This window comes from Cryptomeria japonica, chromosome 2, assembly GCF_030272615.1.
Source record: "Cryptomeria japonica chromosome 2, Sugi_1.0, whole genome shotgun sequence".
NCBI lineage: Eukaryota > Viridiplantae > Streptophyta > Pinopsida > Cupressales > Cupressaceae > Cryptomeria > Cryptomeria japonica.
Genome location: NC_081406.1, coordinates 351,674,060 through 351,693,635, shown reverse-complemented (window position 1 = coordinate 351,693,635; position 19,576 = coordinate 351,674,060). Strand labels below are relative to the sequence as shown.

The following is a 19,576-nucleotide window of genomic DNA, read 5'->3' as shown; positions in this document are numbered from 1 at the left end:
GAATGGTCGATTGCTCTACAGTGTTCTGGTCAAACTCATCATCTGCCTCTCCTGGGTTTGCTGGTATGCCATCCAAGAAGACTGTAGGCGCTTTAGTTTGCTCTTTGTCTGGACTCTGGGCGACCTCTTCCCCTACTTCCCTAACTGGTTGAGAAAGCACTCTTACTTCATCATCAATCATGCAGATGTTCATCTCTTGCTCCCCAATTGCATTCTGATTGGGCATAATGGAGGCAACACTTAGGATGGAGTGGCCTTCGCTAGACTCTCTTCTTTCACCTACATCCCTTTTCCCTGCGACCTTTGTGGAGCTTCCAACCAACTCCTTCCTCTTTCGAGACCCGACACTTTCTGGATTCCGAACATCACCGACGGAGGTACATGGATTGATGGACAGGGTATCATCTACTCCCATCAATTCGTAAGTCAAGGTCACACCTTTGGCCTTCAACTGCTTTGTCTTTTCAGACGCCCACCACCTTGAATACTCAACCACCGACCTCATGAGGTCTGCTAGATCTGATTTCTCTCCCTCTGTCCAATCTATTAAAACTAGGGGTTCATTTTTCATCTTTTCAAAACCTGGCTACTGAAGTTCTAGGCTTTCTTCTACCTGATCGGCAACTCTGAATACTTTTGTTGCTGTTACCATACTCAAAGGGATTCTTGACCAGAATCTCTTCTTGATCTCGAAGCTATCGGCTGCATTAGCCCAATAGTCTTCTAGATCCAGTCAAACGATGTCCCTTCAACCTTCTTTATCCTATTGAATGGATGGAAATTTCTTCTTGCCTTGTATTGATAGAAGGGATACTAGGCCAGCTCCTTCTCAGCGGTTGCAGCAGCTTGTGATGATGGACATGTTTCCAGCCCATTGCCAATTGTAAGTGAGGACGTTCCTGCCTTCTTCTGCTTATCCCTTTGAATCACTATATACTCCTCCAGTTGTCTCACAACCTTGAGCAACACCACTCGGTTGGTAGGGTAAGCTGGAAGCTTGTATGGAGGCTCGAAGAATCCTTGAATTCAGAGGTAAGTGAATTTTGTATATTGGATGTACCAACATCCGAACCCAATCGATGAAGCCCATAGACTCTTGAGAGAGCCTCTGGTGCAGCCCACCTTGAGGTGTTCGAGTAATGTGCATTAGGAAGGTATCATTCACTATTTTGAAATGGAATTTCTCTTCCATGTGGAGCTGGGGATAGCAATCATACACTGGAAACTGGTTCTCCTTGTTCCCAACTTCTCCTCTACAAGTGAGACCTCTGTACCTATAGGTCCTGGCCAAGGAATAAAACAGGTAAGAACTCATGAAGAAAGTCCTATTCGTCTCCAGGTTCCTCAATTGGCTGTCTAGGTTGTCGCTGATCATCTTGGCCCAGTCTATCATTTTTACTCCATTGATTATTTCATTAATGAAATAATACATCCAGGGTTCGAATGGAGCTCCCTGAGGATTTCCCATTATTCTATTGAGCAGGACAATCATGTCCCCAATGTCCTCCTTGAAGTATGCTAACACTAGGCTCTTCCTCTGGAGTTTGGAGGCGCCCTTCCTCGGCTTGTCTAGCCAGGAATGGTTAACTATGGCATCATATTCCTCTAGGTGGTCTTGGTACAGACTGTCAGCTTTGTCCTTTGTCATATACATTGTGTTGTGATACTGTGGGATCCTGAAGGCCTCTCTGATGGCCTCATCACTGATATTCGCTAGCACTCTTTCATCAGGTGCAACAATGTCCTTACTGATGGGGTTGTAGTGTTTGGCACATTTGACCACTAGTTCATTGCACTGCATGGTGGGGAGGAAGCCAACAACATGCACGATGCCACTCTTCGTCATCTTTCGCGCAATGGTGGTAGGCACAAGGTTGTCCAGACCAAACATTCGCTTCTTAAATTCCCTTAGATTGATGTGTTCGAGGTTGGTGTCGCTGACATTCTTCCATTTTGAAGTCATCCTCGACTCTGGAGGAGCATCTTTGTCTACTTGAAATTTCATAATGTCTAGGGCCTGTAGACAAACAATGAAATTTTAAGTCAGAAAATAATTTGCGCAATCTCGAAAATAACGGGGCTGCGAAATGGCTAAGTGTTGGAAACTTTTCATTTTTATTCCCATACTTAGCCAAAAGAATTGAATTTTCACCTCAAAAAACCCCCAGTCTCAAGGCTGGTCGTAGTTACCACCAAGTGTCAAAACTTTCAAAAAATTTCACACTTAGCAAAAAAAAAAATGATTTTCTTTCTCCAAAATTTTCGAAAAAATCATTTATTAAATTTTGGAAAATATTCAGAAGATTCATAATTTTAATTTCACCTTTGGCTTGGATAGAAGTAAGGCTAGAAATTTCTCCAGAATACTCAGAAAATTCAGAAAAGTTTAGATAATTCTTCCTCGTACTAGTTGCCTTTCTCCAAAAATCTGTAAAACCTTTGGTTAAAAAAGTTATCTAACTTCTAGCAAAAACTTTCTCTAGATGATCTTCAAACTGAAATACTTCACTAAGCTCTCCTTAGTAACTTCGAACTTCTTGGTGTAATAATGAAGTATTTGTAGACAAGGTTAAATCTTCAAGTAGAAACCCTTAAAATCATCCAACTCATACTTCTAATTTTAACTTCATGTTTCCCAGTGTTAAGAAAATATCTCAAAAAAAACTTTCCATTTTGATTTAAGTTTGAAAATATCCAATAATTCTCCAATATTCTGTTTCAAAAAAAAACTTTCCATTTTGGATTTAACTTTGAAGATATTTAATAGTCTTCCAAAAAAAAAACTTTCCATTTTGAAGATATTCAATAGTCTTCCAATATCTTCTTCAAAAACTTTCTATCTTGATCTTCAATTTCGAAATCTATGTGGATTTTTCAATATCGCTCAAACTTGTTGACTTTGCTTGACTTTTCATGTATAGGTGGACTCTTGAGGATAACTCTTATCACCTTCAAATTTTGGCGGACTTTTGGGGATCTCTAGGCTAACATGGCGGAGGTTAGAGGATCTTCAACATTAACTTTGCACCTTGGGCGGACTTCTAGATAACCTCCTTCATAGCGGACTTTGGAGGGTGCTCCCATATGACCTCCCACATACACATGGCGGACTTTTTTGCACCCCTTGGGCGGACTTTTAGTACATCCCCTAGGGCGGACTTTAGGCAAGGTCCCCATCACTTGGCATGCTTGGGCGGACTTTAGGCTTTACCCCTATGCACTCCACACATACATGGCGGACTTCCTTGAAGGCTCCTCTTGGGCGGAGTTTTGGGTGTTGGCAACCAAGGAGCTAGGATAGGGCGGAGTTTTAGGTGTTGGCAACCAAGGAGCTAGGATAGGGCGGAGTTTTAGGTGTTGGCCACCAAGGCTTCAAAGCATGGCGGAGTTTTTATAACCCCTCTCCCTGGTCTTCTTGACCTATGGCGGACTTTAGAGACTCCTCCTACCTTGGGCGGACTTCTATGGCATCTCCTCTGGGCTCCCCAAGTTGCATGGTGGACTTTGGAAGGTGCTCTTGGGCGGACTTTGGTGGCTTCTCCACCATTTGAAGACCTTGGGTGGAGTTTTGAGGGGGCTCAAGGCATGGCCTAGGCGGACTTTGAAGACACCTCCTAGGGCGGACTTTAAGCAAGATCCCCTTGAGCGGACTTTAAGCAAGGCTCCCACCACTTGACATGCTTGGGCGGAGTTTTGATGGTGCTCTCACATGGCCCCCCACATACATATGGCGGAGTTTTGACATAGCCTCTCTTCATGGCATCATTCATACAAGGCTCAAGGCATGGCCTAGGCAAACTTTAGAGGGTCTTCAACACATGGCGGACTTTAGGAGGGTCTTTTCTTCATGGCCTCCCGCATCATGACATCATTTGAACCTGCAAAAACCCTTGTTAGCCAGACTTAGAAGAATTCTTAGAAAAATATCAAAATTTGACATCTTAATCAAATTTAACTGGATTAACTTGAAATCTGAAATCCACGCCTAGGTGGTTCATCTGAAGTAGTATGATCCCTAAAATCTAGGGATTTAACTTTTTTAGGTCAAAACTTGGAATTTTCGAGTTCCGGTCGAAGCTGGTCAATGGTGCAAGTGTAAACCCTAGGTTTGCATCCCGAAAAAGCAAAAAGCAGGCATCCCTAAAAAGTAGGAAAAACTTTCTAAAAATAGCCATACCCGGGATCGGGTTGAAAATGCCAAAAACAAAACTTCCTAAAAAATAGGAAAAAAGCAAAAAAAGCAAACTTTCTAAAAACAGAAAGTTGTCCAAATTCGTCCAAATCAATTGCGATCTTCGTCCTTTGGCCTTTCTAAGCACTCTGGTGGTGTTCGTATTTCGGAATCACATAATTTGCAAAAAACTAACTTTCAATCGTTAGGGCCTAAAATGCTCAAAACTGGACAAGGCTTGGTGAAATTGCAGCAGAAGGTCATAGGACACTAACAAAACCCTAGAAAGCAGGAAAAGAGAGGTTCCCCATTTGCAATGGGGCGATGTGTGGAAAAGGTCACAACAGTACCAAGATCTGTAGCATGGTAATTGGAATATGGATCAGAATTTATGAATTCGTTAAGGAAAACCTCTTGTTTTGGTGTAATGTCACCAGTCACCTCTTCATCCTCTAAAAGTTCTACATTTTTTCTCTCCTCATTAGAGATGGGGGTATGGGTGGGCTCAAAGTTGATCATAGCTTGGTCAGCTACATGCTCTGTATGTAGGGGTTTTGAAAGAATTTTGAGTTTGGCACCATGCTGGGTCCGGAGAATGAAATGAGACCAATCTAGGGACAGGTAACCCCCTATCTTAGCAGTAAAGTCATGGGAGAGGCAGAGGCCAAAAACAAGGGGGAATATCAATAGCTACTACCTCTTGGGATACGGTGACACTAGGACATGCGAATAGTGTCAGCGAAAGATTTTTAATAAGACCCACAGTCTGAACTTTGTTTCCATCTAGTTGCATAACGCCCCTATTTAGAGGTTCGTATTTGATGTTCAAAACCTCTGCAATTTGTTTTGGCATGACGGCGGTGCTAGCTCCGGATTCTATTATAGAATTATGCAACAACTTGTCTCCCATAATGAGGGTCAAATAGAAAGGATTTGGTTTAGGCTTACTCTCTACTTGGGATCTGGGTGGTGCGGCCTAATTTGTCAACACAGTTGGTAGGCGCGATTGCGTTGCAGGGGTCACAAATCTTTCCTCATTAGCCTGTGATGGACTGGCAACATTCCTGTTGGCAGGTCTCTGATTAGCTTCTACCAGAGCTTCTTTCAACCGATTCTTATGCTCTGGAATGCTAAGGATATCCCATAAAGAGACATTAGCTGGGGCTTTCTTTAGCTGCTCTACCACGTCTAATATTGACGGCATGCATGCTTTTGCTTCTCTCAGCTTATAGGGGATAAACTCCTTCCTCTAATATGCGGTAGCAACTGCAGGTTGTTCATGAGCCTTTTTCGAGCTGAACTTTTCTTGTGCACCTACATGCTCTCCTATGAACCGTCTTTTCGACCGAAGGTTGTAGTCTGACTGCACTTGGGGAGCTCCCGAACTCGATGCAATTGCGTCATTTGTGAGTACGGTATCCTCATCTTCCATCCAAGAGAATAAAGCATGATCTGGAGCTCCATCGACATGCCTTGCATCTGAGCGATGAGGGCTGCATTGTCCATGCGAGGGGAAGCGTGAGCCGACTCATTTGAGGTAGCACCTTGACTTCGTTGATCTGCAATTCTCAATTGCAAATTGCCTCTCGGGTTTTTTCTTGGGGTGTGGGCATTATTACATGGGAAACACCAAGAATTGGTGTCATTTGCCAGATTATTCTATCCCATAGTCAATTCTTTACTTGTACTAGGATATACGGTTTGCAGTGGATTGGGCACTGGAACTATTTGGCCATTCGTCTGACTTGAGGAAGCTCAGTTGTTTGCATATTGGTTTTGCTGATTTGGGGGTCTATTGCCTTGGAAATTTTGCTGGAAAGGCGGTCTAGCAGGAGAAATTTGGGATCTCTTCAGGTTAATGATCTCATTTGAAAAGGATCTCAGCAAATTTTTCATATCATTGATTTCTGCTGCCAGAGCTGAAGAAGTGGATGTATTGGCTTGTTGGGAATCGAGGTATACATTCATGGATTGGGGTGCGAAAGTGCTAGGCGCGACAGGCTTAGGAACTTGATTTGATAATTTTGTGAAGACCGACATGAGCGTGTTAAAGATGATAGCTTCGGTCAGATAAATATGATCATGAATAAGACTTACATCATTAGAATACTTCGTATATGTATACCAATATACATAGTAATAATCATTGAGTTTATCATTACTATGTATATTAATATACATACATATTCTTTTCATGAATAAACTAAATCTGATTAAATGATCTAATGGTTGATCATATATCGATTGTCATCTCCCTAGTATAAAATCGGTGATCATGTATGATCCACTTCCTGTCGATAAAGTGTATCGGCTATCCTATTCGATCCACCATAAATCGATAGTGTATCGATTTATCTAAATTGATTAACTGATTTTCAGTTTAACATACCGATTGTGAATTGGTTAACTTAACCACCGATTATGGATCGATATTTATTTAATTGTTTGTAATGGCAAACAGATTGTTAATGCCACCGATTATGAACCGGTATTAGTTTATAATAACAAACGTTTTGCTAATGCCACCAATTATGAATCGGTATTGGTAATATTAAATAGACAGACATATCGGTGGAGAGACATGCCTCCACATGTGTGGAGACATGTCTATCCATCGATGTGTCTCCCCATTTAATATATGTGATTCACAAATAGATCGATGAAGGGTGTACCAAAATCAATTAGTGCAAATCTTAGAAGATCGATCTTATTCTCAACACATCGATAGTTGTGATATAATCAACAACACTTGAAGCATTATTAAAACTTAGGAAATCAATATACTTTGTGGACATACTATCTCCCTTCATACTTGCAACAACCTGCAAGATTCATAAGTCAGTGAGATCATCAATTGTGAGATAATAAAATTAAAAGATACCTCTGTTTTATCTACTAAGAAATCTAATCTACATTAACAGAGTGGTCGTTGTGCAAGCTTTCCAACATCAATTAAATTGTTCTCTGCTTGGACTACCAAGTCATATGCATCCGGGAGAGTGCTGCCTCCAAGAGATTGGATCATGACAGATATATCTGAATTGAAAGCTTTCAAATAAAAAACAAATGCCATATCCATGGGAGGACGAGCGGACAACGATATCCTCTCCCAGGTCCTTTGGAACCCCATATTGAAGTCTGTCACCGCTTCATGAGGAGCCCTTTTGATAGTAATCGACTGTTGCATTAGAGATGATCTATCCGCCTTGTCGGAAAATCTCTCTCGAAGCGGTCACCAAGCTGATCCCAATCAGCTATTGAATTAGGAGCAAAAGACCTATACCAATCTAAAGCTCTTCCTTTAAATGAAGCTGCAAGCAATCTCAGGGCTACATTTTGCTCTGTAACATTATGGACTGTGCAAACATCAGCTACATCTTGTAGGTGTTCCCCTGGCGTCTTGGAATCTTCTCCGGTGAATTTAGGGATAGCTTTTAGCGTAGAGGTAGGAATTGGGCCCCATACTTTGGGTGGAACGGGAGGAATGAGGGGACTATCACTATTTCAAGTCACAAAATTTCTAGGAGGAACATGAGCCATTATTACAGGGACTAGTACCGCAGGGATAACAGGTGAATTCTGAGAAGAAGCAGCTGCGAATGAATTGCCGCTTACTAGGGATGGTAGAAGTAAACTGGGATTTGAAGTTGTTTGACTCCTGGTAACAGGTCCGTGGCTCGTAAACTTGCGTAGGCTTGTTCAAAATTAGGTCGCACAGGGCGTGCCAAAAAAAGAACTGTTGACTACTAAGTTTGCATTAAATGCTAATAGCCTTATGGGAAATTCAGTGATGGGGGACCTTTGCGCGAGATTCACTGAATAACCTTCGGGTTTGAGAAGCCGACTCTTCATATAATTGAGGGAGAAAAGGGGAAGAAGAAAACTTAAAAGCTACACTAATTAGATGATGTGCTAGGATATTTTTAGAATATTTGCGGCATAGAAAACCCAAGTATTTGCAGTTTTAAGGTCTGTTCAACAATCTACATGCCCGATACAATTTGAAAAGATAATCAAACAAGGTTCATTCAACATAATATGACATACACCATTCATCTAACAGATAACAAGTTAAATGACATAGTCTAATCCGTAGAGTCTCACAAGATATATCATAGAAGTCACTGAATTAGAACATAGCACAAAAGTTTATCTATTAAGCTTCAAATAAAAATAACCATAAAGGCCATAGGCACAATCTGATATGTTTATCATCCACGAAATATAATTAACATAAAGGGTTGTTTTATAGAACCAAAGTCAAATAATCTCTATCAAAGTCTGAACCCCTAAAACAACAGAAAGAAGGCCAATAACTAGCCTTTGGCCCATAACAAATAGTAGGAAAGCACAAGAAAAATCCTAGCAACCGCTCCCTATCAGGAATCTCCCCATGTGGCGTCCACAGAGACGTATGCAATAAAAAAGCGAAAACGGCCTTTGATGTTGTTATTCTAACTGCGTCATGGCGACCCCTACACCTGCCAAAACAAGAAAACTGTGATGCCAACAACATTCTAGTTCATGAATCACCAAAGAGGATACGCGGCAACTCGGAGGAGATCCAGAGTCGAACGCAAAAAGGGAACCGGAACATGCAGCTCGGAGATGCCAAGAGTCATTGTCAACACACAGAAGATGGTGGGGCTGGAAAACATACGCCGAGGAAAAAACCTGCGCCACGTGGAGCTTCGCGTTCTCTCAACACAAGGCGAGAAAAGCGAGCCGCTTAGAGCAACACTTGACGCCACGTGGCACGTGCACGATCGAATGGGAGAGCAAGCCGAAAAACAAAGGAAGGTGCTAACACTTAACCAAAATGCAGCTCACGAACAACTTTGAAAGAATATTAACAACAGCCATGGCGTGAATTGTAACCAGCTAGTAACAAATGTGTTCTCCTGTTGATGGACGTTTTATCATCTACCGAACACTTATAATAAAATACCACAAGGATACTCTATACTCTCCTGAACAAAATCACTACTTGTGCCAAGATTGCGAGAAAGACCACAAGGCGACTCCAAGGTCTATATGTGCGAACGAGCTACTTTAGTGGGATAGTTGCTTGGGTAGTGTGTGCTGAAAATCTCAAGGGGGACTTACGCTTATCGACTGGTGTTGTTCACAAGTTGAACTTAGGCAGATTTGACAATTTATGCTCTATTTTTGGATTTTCTGGTTTAGGACTAAAAGGATTAAAAAAAGATGAGGGTTTAGGGATTCTATGCTACTTCTAAGTTATTCCTATGAACTCGAGATGGTAAAGATTGGGTGAAACCTGGTAATGGCGTCTTGTTTCGCCACACTGGGACAACTATGCAAAGTGAGTGCAATCTTCTAAGGTTATGCTTAAGATTTTCATACTTAGAAAGAATACCAACAATTGAACAATATCATTCCAAGTAGAAGTTAAACATCCATATTAAAAGCCCAGGCTAACTCTGCACATTGAAAGGAAATCATCCATCCAACAAAAGTATGAGCAAGATTTTACCAATCAATACTTATCAGATCTATCATTCATTGAACAACTTAAAAACAAATTACTTAAGCAAATCTAATCTAATTGTTGAAGGGGAATAAGCAACCATGCGACCATTTAGCAATAAAAAGATTTCAAAACAATACTGATAATGAATATTTTATTACTCAAATAGTTCTGTGCAACAATTTCATAAATCTCTCAACACAATGAAATGAGAGAGTGAGTTTATATAGAGTTTTTGAAAGCACAATAAACGACTGAGATTAATCTAAGATTGACGACCAAGATTTAAACAACACAACCCTAATTAGGGTTTACCAAAATAAAATCTATGATTAACAACACACGAGACAAGTGGGACGAGATGCTATCTTTTAGGATTGCACCCCTTTCTTCTGATATTCGATGAACCTGGACACAATTTGGTCAACCTCATCCATGGAGACGTGACAATATGCTGACCTTGAATTCTAATCCTTCCAAGTCATCGACGCACAAAGCAAAGGTGATTTCCCAATCCAATTCCTGTTTGTGAAAGGCATCTTTAATGGACATGAGGCTGGACGCCTTAGCCAAATTATCCTTCAAGACTGGTCCTGTGGTGGCAAAGAAGATGTCTTGAAGTCTGACCTTCAAATTCCCCAACTGCATATCACTCTCTTGGAGGGTATCCTTCCCAATCATTTTTGTAACTACAAGGAAGATCTTGTCTTGAATCGCCTTTATCTGCCCTCCTATTCTATCAGCGTTTTCTTTCACCTTTTCCAAGACCTCATTCTGTGCAACCAGTGTCCAGTGCCAACTGTTGAAATCAGAAGCAACCCCTGCTTCAATTATCTTCCGTTTAACAAACTCTTGAGATGAAATTCCTTTCAGTTTTCTAAGGGATGGTATGATTCTATTCTGGACATCCTGGAAGTCAGCCCATACTTTTGCCATATTTTCAATCCTGGAAAGCAAAGAAGAAGTTTGATCATATGCGGATGCAATTCCTTCTATGAACTTGGCTGCTGCTTGTTTTATATTTTCTATCCAATCTCTACTTTCTTTGGCTGTTACTGCATCTTCCTCAGAACCTTTGACTACCTGCTATGAATCCAAAAGTAGGAGAGCTTCTGGATTGGCTTGATTAAGTGGCTTAGTAGTCAACTGCCGAATATACTCTTTCAAGCGCTCTACTTTCTCTTATGCTCATTTTTCTTTCCTATCTCCTCATCCAGTTTTTGCCTTTATGGAAGCAACTGAATTATCTAAGTCATCTTTTGCTTGGGTCTTTGTGCTTGGGCCTAAGTCAAAAGTGGTGATCTCAAACTCATGAGGAGCAATGTCTCCCTTTGCTTTGTTCACCTTAGGCACAACTACACTGTGCGGTTGCTTTTCTCATCTCTCTGGATGGTAGAAAATCTCTTGGTTGGCTTCTCCACAACAATTTGCTTTAACTTGGCCAAGAAATCTGCCATGTCATCCTCTTCTTGTTCTTCTACTACTGGTGTATTCATCTTCAATCTCTCCTTCAGCCATTTAGGAACAATGGGCTGCTCGATGCCTTCTACCTCTTGGTCATCCTTTGTTTCTATGTCACATGCAATACCCCGAAATCATCCCTTCTTGAAACTCTTCCTCTTCAATATCTGTGTCATGCTCTGATTCCAAAATTTCTGTGCCAGTAGGAGATGGTATTATTGGTGGCTATTCATCTTCCCGATGGACTGATTCTGCATTTTCTTCATGAATTGAAGAAGGAATTTCTATTTCAGCCAATGATTCATCAATATTTAATATGTATTTCTCATTCCTTGATGTGGCGGAAGGAGATGGTTCTATCCTCTGCTTCTTCTGAGCAGGTTCTTCATTCTCAACTGCCTTCCCCTTTCTTTTTGCACTCTCACTTGGTCTGGCAATCTGTTGCTTCTTCATATGAAGAATACCCTTCTGCTACTCCCATCAGATTATAAGTCAAAGTTATATTCTTCTGCTTCACCCTGTGACACTGCTGATTAACCCACCACTTGGTATATTTCATGACTGGTCGCATTAGGGTGCTTAAGTCTGCATGATCTGGCTTTGACCACTTGATAGGAGGAAGAGGTGCATGCTTATCAAAACCAGGCTGAGTATGCTCTCCATTATCTTCTAACTGATTTGGTATGAGAAAAGGTTGAGTTTCTCTGATGAAATTTACAGATAGCCTGGAATATAACCTTTTCCCGATTTCATACTCATTGGCACCAGTTGCCCATAAATCTTGTATATCTACTTTGTGTCTGAATCTTTCCTCCTTCGTTGATTTGATGTTATTGTGAGGATCATAATTGGTAGAAGGTAAAAGGATACCATTGCATTTCAAGCCTGGTACTCTCAGCTGCTTGCGCAGTTGAACAAGATTCTTCCATATTTCCAATGAAGAATGGAAAAGATATGGCTGCCTTCTGCCTTACTCTTTTGAAACTCTGATATGTTTCCAGCTGTCTGAGAACTTCCAACAGGTCCATCCTATTGGTTGGGTAGATTGGCAATTGGTAAGGACAGCTAGTAAAACCTTGGACTCTGATATAAGTAAACTTTGGAAACTGGATAAACAGGATCCGTACCTGCTGATTAGATTGTTCGATTCATGCGAAAGTCTGTTGTGGGTACCTCCTTGTAGTGTTCTTGTTATGTACATCAAGAATGCGTCATGGGCTCGAAAACTTTTGTCCTTAAGTTGCAGCTGAGGACAACAATTATATAATCGGAATTCATTCCCACCACCTCCTACTATGCCTTTGCAAATCAATCTTGAATATTTGTAAGTTGCAGCATGCAGATAAATTATGTAAGAACTCATATGGAATGTTTTTGACCTTTCCAAGTTTATCAACTGTTCATGAAGGTTATCGCTGATTATGCGAGACTAGTTGAATAACTTGGTTCGTGAGGTGATTTCATCCATGAAATAATACATCCATGTTTCAAATAGTTGACCCTCAGAGCTGCTCATTACTCTATTCAATAGTAGGATTATATCACCATACTCTTCCTTGAAGAATGGACGCAACAAATACTTCGACACTTTTCCTTGAGGTCTTTTCTTCTCAAGCCAAGACTTGTTTACATTTGTGGCACAGAGTTCGGACTGACTATCATAGACCCTCTGGGCCTGTCCTCTAGTCTTGTAGGTGGCTTTACTGTGCTTTGGTATACCAAATGTCTCTTGGATGGACAATTCTGAAAGATTTGCCAGGACTCTTCCATCCGGTGCAATGATTTCTCTCGATTGTGCTTTATAGTGCAAAGAACATTCGACTATCAGCTCAACACGCTCCTTGGTTGGTGGGAATCCAGCTGCTTGGACAATTCCATTGTGCATCATTTTGCGGGCAATAGGTGTAGGAATGTTTCCATCACGTCCATACATTCTTTTCTTGAATTCCTCCATATCAACATGTCCAAGGTCTGTGTTAGTGATATTCTTCCATTTGGATTTGATTTTGGACTTCAGTTGTGTGCTCTTTTGCTGGCGAACTTCATTGCTACTCATAAAAACACATGAAAACTCCATGTTATTTTCAGAATCTAATTCTGATTTTAAATTCTTTTTCTAAAAATTTTACTTTCAGACTGTTAAAAAGGTTAAGTCTTTGAAGGGTTTGGTCAAGAAATTGATGAAAAATAAGATAAAAAGATGAGGAAATTCAGTCAAATTGAGTTTTTGAATCTTCTTTGTGACTGAAATTTACCTTTGATTCTGAAAATCTGCCTTAAAATCAGAGAAAAGTGCTTAATTTCTAGACCTTTAACACTTGAAGAATCTTTTTCTAGACAATTCTTCTTCAAAATCCAAAGTTTATAAAATTTGAGAAAACTTCTCTTCAATGCTCTCCAAAATTTTCAACCTGAATAATCAATTATGAAAGTGAATTGGTTGAAAATATATAGAGTTTAGGGTTCTTAAATTTAGAAGTTTTTGATTTGTTTTATTGTTTTTTTTGTTTTAATCTTTCCAAAATGGGAAGTTTTATTTCTTCTCTCAAAAATTCAATTTTTTCTGGGAATCTTCTAGAACTTTCTAGAAATTTTGAACTTTGACAAAATTTTCCTAGTGTTGAGAATTATTTTGGGTTTTCAAAAATATTTCATGTGACAAATTTATTTCCCATCATGTTGGTCTGATTTTATTTGAATTGTGATCAGAATTTCATCTTTCTGGCATGGCAAATTTGTTCTCAATTTTAAGTCACTGGCTAGGTATCTTCACATATTCCATTTATGCCTGGATGAATTAATGTGTCATTGTATGATTAACTTGCAAGGGTTTGGACAATTTCTTCATGCCTTATGGTTTGCAATTTTGGAAGGAATTTATTTCAATTTGCACATCCTATGTCTTGGCATGTTTCATGTCAATTGGACAATCATTTTTCAATTTGTTTTGACTTTCTTTTCCCATAGGCGAATTTGAATCTTGTTTGGCTTGCGATTTCATGTCTTGGATTATCTTGGATCGGTTCTTGGAAGAACTTTTGGACAGTTATCTTTGGGTGAATCTTCATCCATCATGTCTTGGTGAGTTTGAAAGGAATTTAAACAGTCATATGTCCTTTTGTCATGAGCAGATTTAGGAATCAGACCATCTGATCTTATTTGGACAAAATTTGAACCATCCTTCTTATACTAGCGAATTTTGGGAGTTGTCTTTGATATTGTGCTTGCTGTCCGTTGTGAATTTCAAGATTGATCAGATAGTTTGTCTTTCTTTTTGTCATATCTTTTGGCAAAGTTTATTTTATCTTCATATGATGCTTTGTTTATCCAACCCTAGGCAGACTTGGATCATGTCATGCCATATTTTGTGAGACAAATTTCCAACTTGAATGCCTTCTTTCTTGGCAGAATTTTCATGCTATGGACAAGTTCGTATTATGCTTGGAAGGTCATGTGGATCAAACTTGAGTAATCTTTCCTTTCCAAGGCGGATTTGGATGACTTTTAAGGCTTCAATCTGCTATCTTCAACCTTACTGATCATGGCAAATTGGGATTGCAACAGTTAGATGATTTTTTTTTATTTGGCTTTCAAACCTTGGATATGTGAATTCTGATTACTCTCTCCTTAACAGGGCAGAGTTTACCCTTCCTTAGACAAGTTTATTTTATACTTGGAAGATTATCAAGGAATCTGTTAGAAGATTTTCTTTATGGCAGACAAGGCGAATTTTGAATATGATAAGTTATGAAAGCTTTATCTTTAGCAAACCCTCGATTTGCTGTGTATGATGATCTTGGATGAATCTTAGGTATGTATCTTCCTCCAAATTTGTCTTGCTTTCTCATCAAGGGCAGATTTGATAGTCTTCTGAATATGATTGGTGGATTCGAGAATGAGCAATGGTGAATTTTTTCTGAATATGATAAGATATGAAGAGCTTTATTGTCTTATCATCAAACTTTCAATCTGCTGTTAATGGCGAATTTGGAGGATATGCTGCACTTCTTGAATGCTTCTTTCAAACCCTTGGTCTTGCTTTTATCCCTTAAGGCGAATATTGCTAACTCTGCTGCAAATTTGATAACCTGATCAAACTTTGGAGCTGCTTCTTTGGTGAATTTTAGGAAGAATTCAATCTTGCTTTGAAGAAAGAAGTGTTAATGGGATGAAACCTTCTTTGATGGCTTCTAGAAGCTTTATCCTATCTTCTAGAAGTTCGAACTCTCCTTGCTTGGCAAATTATGAAGTCTTTAATGAAACAAAACCTTGTCTTATAGTTTTCTTGGAGACTTCTAGAAGCTTTTAAGTTTCATTGTTTTATTCCTCCTCATAAATTCAAACTTAATCCTTCTTCTAGAAGATGAACTTAAGAGGGAAGCTTTCTTTATTTTATTGTTTGTACTGCTTTCTTCTAGAAGGGAGTTTGCAAATTTAGAAAGTTTTATTGTTTTAATCTCCTTCTAGGAAATTCGAAGTTCATCCTTAGAAGCTTCCATCATATTTTAGAAAGTTTTCTTTGCCTTATTCTCCTTCTAGAAGTTCAAAGTTGAGGAAGGTCTTTGACATGTCACATGTTTTATTGTTTTAATTGCCTTTGGTCGCCAAGTCATCACACTTGCCATTTTCAACTCCTTTGAAATGCCATGTCATCATTTTATTTTTGGCAATGCCTCCTTGCTTAAGTGAACTTGAAGTGTTCATGGTCAAGTCGGACTTTGAATAAGCTTGGATATGTTTCTCTTTATTTGCTTTTATCCTCCTTCTCATGGCGGACTTTGAAGGATGTTGGACAACTCTTTCCTAGGCGAACTTTGGAGTTCCTTGGACATGTGCACACTTTTATTTGTGCCACTCTCTATACTTTCCTCTCCCTAGTCGGTCTTGGATAGTTCTCATGGTCAAGGCAGACTTGAAGGTTCCCTTGCCATATCTTCTAGGCGATCTTTATATCCGTTGTGCCATGCTTCATCAAGGCGGACTTTAGAGGGTGTTGGATATGATGAAAGTTACATACACTTAGCCATTTTCACATCTTGGCTTCTCATTTGTTTAACCTTGAGTGGGAGTTAGTTAACTTTCACCATGAGTTAGTTGACCCTTGGTAGGAGTTTGCCATCTGTTGAACAATTTTACTTGGACAACTCTCCTATGCCTCGACAGACATTGATTTTGCTTAAACATCTTCCATGCTTGACATCCTTGGACAATTTTGACTGATCATCTGCCATTCCACTTGCGTAACCTTGAGCCTTGTCGAACTTATCTACCATTTTTATTTCAACTTAGGCGAAATTTTCAATGTGCCATTTCCAATTCCTTCCTTTAGACTTGATCAACAGTATTCATGCCATGTTCATACCTTGCTGGTTCATCTTGAATAGAAACCCTAATTAGGGTTTCCACTTAGCTTTTTGCACTTGGAAACCTCATTTTTGAAATCTGAGAACATGGGTATTGATAATATGGCTGATCTTTTGGAACAAAACCCTAAATAGGGTTTGCATTTTTCTTTTTCATAATTTTCAAAATTTGAGAACATGGGTAGGAATAATTTGGCATGAGGATTGAAACCCTCTCAGAAAAAAGCAAAAAATTTCAAACTCTTGCTTTTTACACTTGGAAGCAAAATTTTTGGAATCCGAAGACATGGGTAGGACCAGAATGACGTAAGGCACAAAACCCTAATCTCAGAAAAAAGCAAAATTTTTGAAGCCCTGCTTTTTATACCTAGAGGCAAGATTTTCAAATTCCGACAAAATGGGTAGTACTGAAATGACTTCAGGAACAAAACCCATATGCCACTTTCAAAAAAGCAAAAAAAAAAGCAGGAAAAACAAAAATTTCTAAAAATAGCCGGTCATCAAAAATTACTTAAAGCCATTGCAATCCTTGTCCTTTGGACCTCCTGAGCACTGTGGCAACATTCAAATGCAATTCTGAGCAAGATTTCTCAATTTGGCTCGGGATGACTTCAAAAACTTAACTCTCAAAATGAAGATTTATGAAAATGCAGAGCCAAGACAAGACCCTAAAAAGCAAAAACAGGGGGTCCCCATCTGCGATGGGGCAATGTGTGAATTAGGTCACAACACCTCCCAACAAAAGAAATGAGGAAAAAGACAATTTATACCGTAAATTGAAACAAATTTGAATGACATGGGATTGGCCTTGCGAAGACAGCGTGCTGGTGTTGCATTTACATCAGTGGCATCTTTTTTGGTTAACAGCTGGCAGGGAAAGATGGTGGTCAATAGCCAGCAATGAGGAAAGCCAGAGCTGGCAGGAAGGAAAGTTGGTAGCAATGTGAACTGTGACCTCTTGGCAGTGATGGCCATATGGTAGGATAGCTAAATTTATTTTTCTCAAAATGTGTGTTGCTTCAACCAGACTTGCAACCTGCAAAACTAGCGAAGCTGTGAAATTTAAAAGTTGGATTTCAAATGTCCAATTTTGACAAAACAAAAATTTAAGCCTTCAAATACTTAGAATGTGATGCCATTGTTGAAATTTTCCCAGAATGCTTCTAAACAATTAATAAAGATTAACAGAAAAGAATCCAAAAATCCAAATGCAAATTGATTGGAAATAATATCTGAAACCAAGGATCGGAAGCAGCTGTGAAACCATTGATATGGAATCAACGTGTTTTAACCAAGAATGCAATCACAGAGGTGTACACACAAGTATGACAGAAGAATCTTTGCATAAAAGCTACTAACTTGATTACTCATTTGATCAATTGAAATTGAAAACTAACAAAGCTTATAAAGACCTAAACTATGCCACAATTACAATTTTTGGAAAATTTACCAAATCTCATATTTGTTGGGTGAAATCAACATGAGTACAAAATAAATAAAAACGACTAGCTAATCTAGGTCTAATAACCTAACAATTAGGAGTGGAAAGATTCTAACTTTTCACTTTTTACACAAGATAACAATTATGACATAGGAACTAAAGAATAAAATGTGCCTATGTCTAATGATAATCCTATGCACTCTATGGATCTTCAAAAGTAAACATTTCAGTACATGCAAGTGCATTTCATTGCATGTTTTTACAACCAGTACATACTTCTGAAGAGATTGTCACGGCCGTTGAATATTTTCTATTGTTTAACAATGCTGTGTTTGTTTCTTGTGGTCGATGGCTCCACGTTGGAACATTGTGTAGTTCTGAGTCAGATTCTTCCATTATATGCAACTCTTATTTTAAACTGTCTTTAGAATGCACACTTGTTTCAAAAAATGACACTGGCCTTCTTTGCACAGCTGTGGTTTCTTTGAAAGCATATATAAATTTTTGTGACTAACTTTAAAAGCATTTGAAGTACTTGACGCTATCTTTCAGGTTATTTCTTATCATCAAAGCTGTGTATACAAAGTTAATATATTGTTCTTAAGAGATGTTTCCTTTGTTTTCAGGGAACATTATGAATAGCTTGGGCATTTGATGTTTACCACTTGATTAAAATTTGGTGCAGGGAATGACTAAATGGTTGCTTCAGAATGCCATGGACAGCGTCAGAACTCAGGGTGATTCATTAGATTATGAAAGAGATCTTTGACAAATGTTCGCATACGCAGTGGTTGCATTTTCAGCATTTTAAGATTAGCATTGCCTTGGATTTCTGGGATGGGAAGTTGCTGATTGCTTGAGGGATTATTATTTGCTGTAAACAATGAACCCAGTTTCAAAAAAATCTTGGGTTTTGGCCTTTAAACATAATAAATGCAACTGTGTGCTAGAGGTTGCTAGCTAGCGTGTGGTAATCATTCACTTAGCACATATTATATGTCATAGTTGTGGTGGTGAAAAAGTATTTCCCCTACATTATGAATATGCTAGCTGACAACAGAAGGTTTGGAGAAATTGTAAATTTTCTTGTAAAGAATCAGAATGAATTGAAATGCATCTAAAAATGAGTTTGCTGTCCTCAATTGAAGCATGGGATGGCTAATGGAAATGCGCATTGGCAGGCATATTGACATGCCTGCTTCCACAATTTAGTTGGTTTTGCAAGGGAATCGTTTGGAACATTATATTTTTAGCTTTTTTCAAAAGGGCTATATCCATGTGTTTATATATGCAGCGCAGACGAATAATACAGAGGTTTACAATCTTATGAACAGAGAGTGTTTTGTTTATTCTTTATGAGTTCAGAGAAGGAAGTGAAAGGGTTTGTATTTCGATCTATTCTATTCAGACCTTATGTTTCTCATATATTGCTAATTGCTCTCAATGTATTTTTCTTTTGTGCTTACAATGTTATTAATTTAAACTAGGCCTGTGTTTATGACGGTGACAGCAGACAAAAATGCATTTGATCCATTTGATGAAACTGCTGAATACTATAGAAAGATCTCGATGATTATGAAGGTAGTTTTTAATAGATTGGCTCATGAAGAGAGGTTTTGATGCAAGATGTGGGAAAGGACATGGGTTCC

At 39.1% G+C, this 19,576-nt stretch overlaps 1 protein-coding gene across 5 annotated transcripts in view; it reads left to right on the top strand.

The window, feature by feature from the left end:
* Positions 1 to 19,334, top strand: part of LOC131065246 (vacuolar cation/proton exchanger 3) — a 157,350-nt gene extending 138,016 nt beyond the window's left edge. For 3 of the 5 annotated variants that reach the window (XM_057999711.2, XM_057999710.2, XM_057999712.2), the window contains one exon: positions 18,401 to 18,456. In XM_057999711.2, the coding sequence (XP_057855694.1) occupies positions 18,401 to 18,441 (41 nt within the window). In that variant the 3' untranslated portion in view covers positions 18,442 to 18,456. Of the gene's footprint in view, positions 1 to 18,400; positions 18,457 to 18,553 lie in introns of those variants that run through there. The other 2 variants (XM_057999714.2, XM_057999713.2) reach the window with 2 other exon arrangements.
* The last annotated feature ends 242 nt before the right edge of the window (positions 19,335 to 19,576 follow it).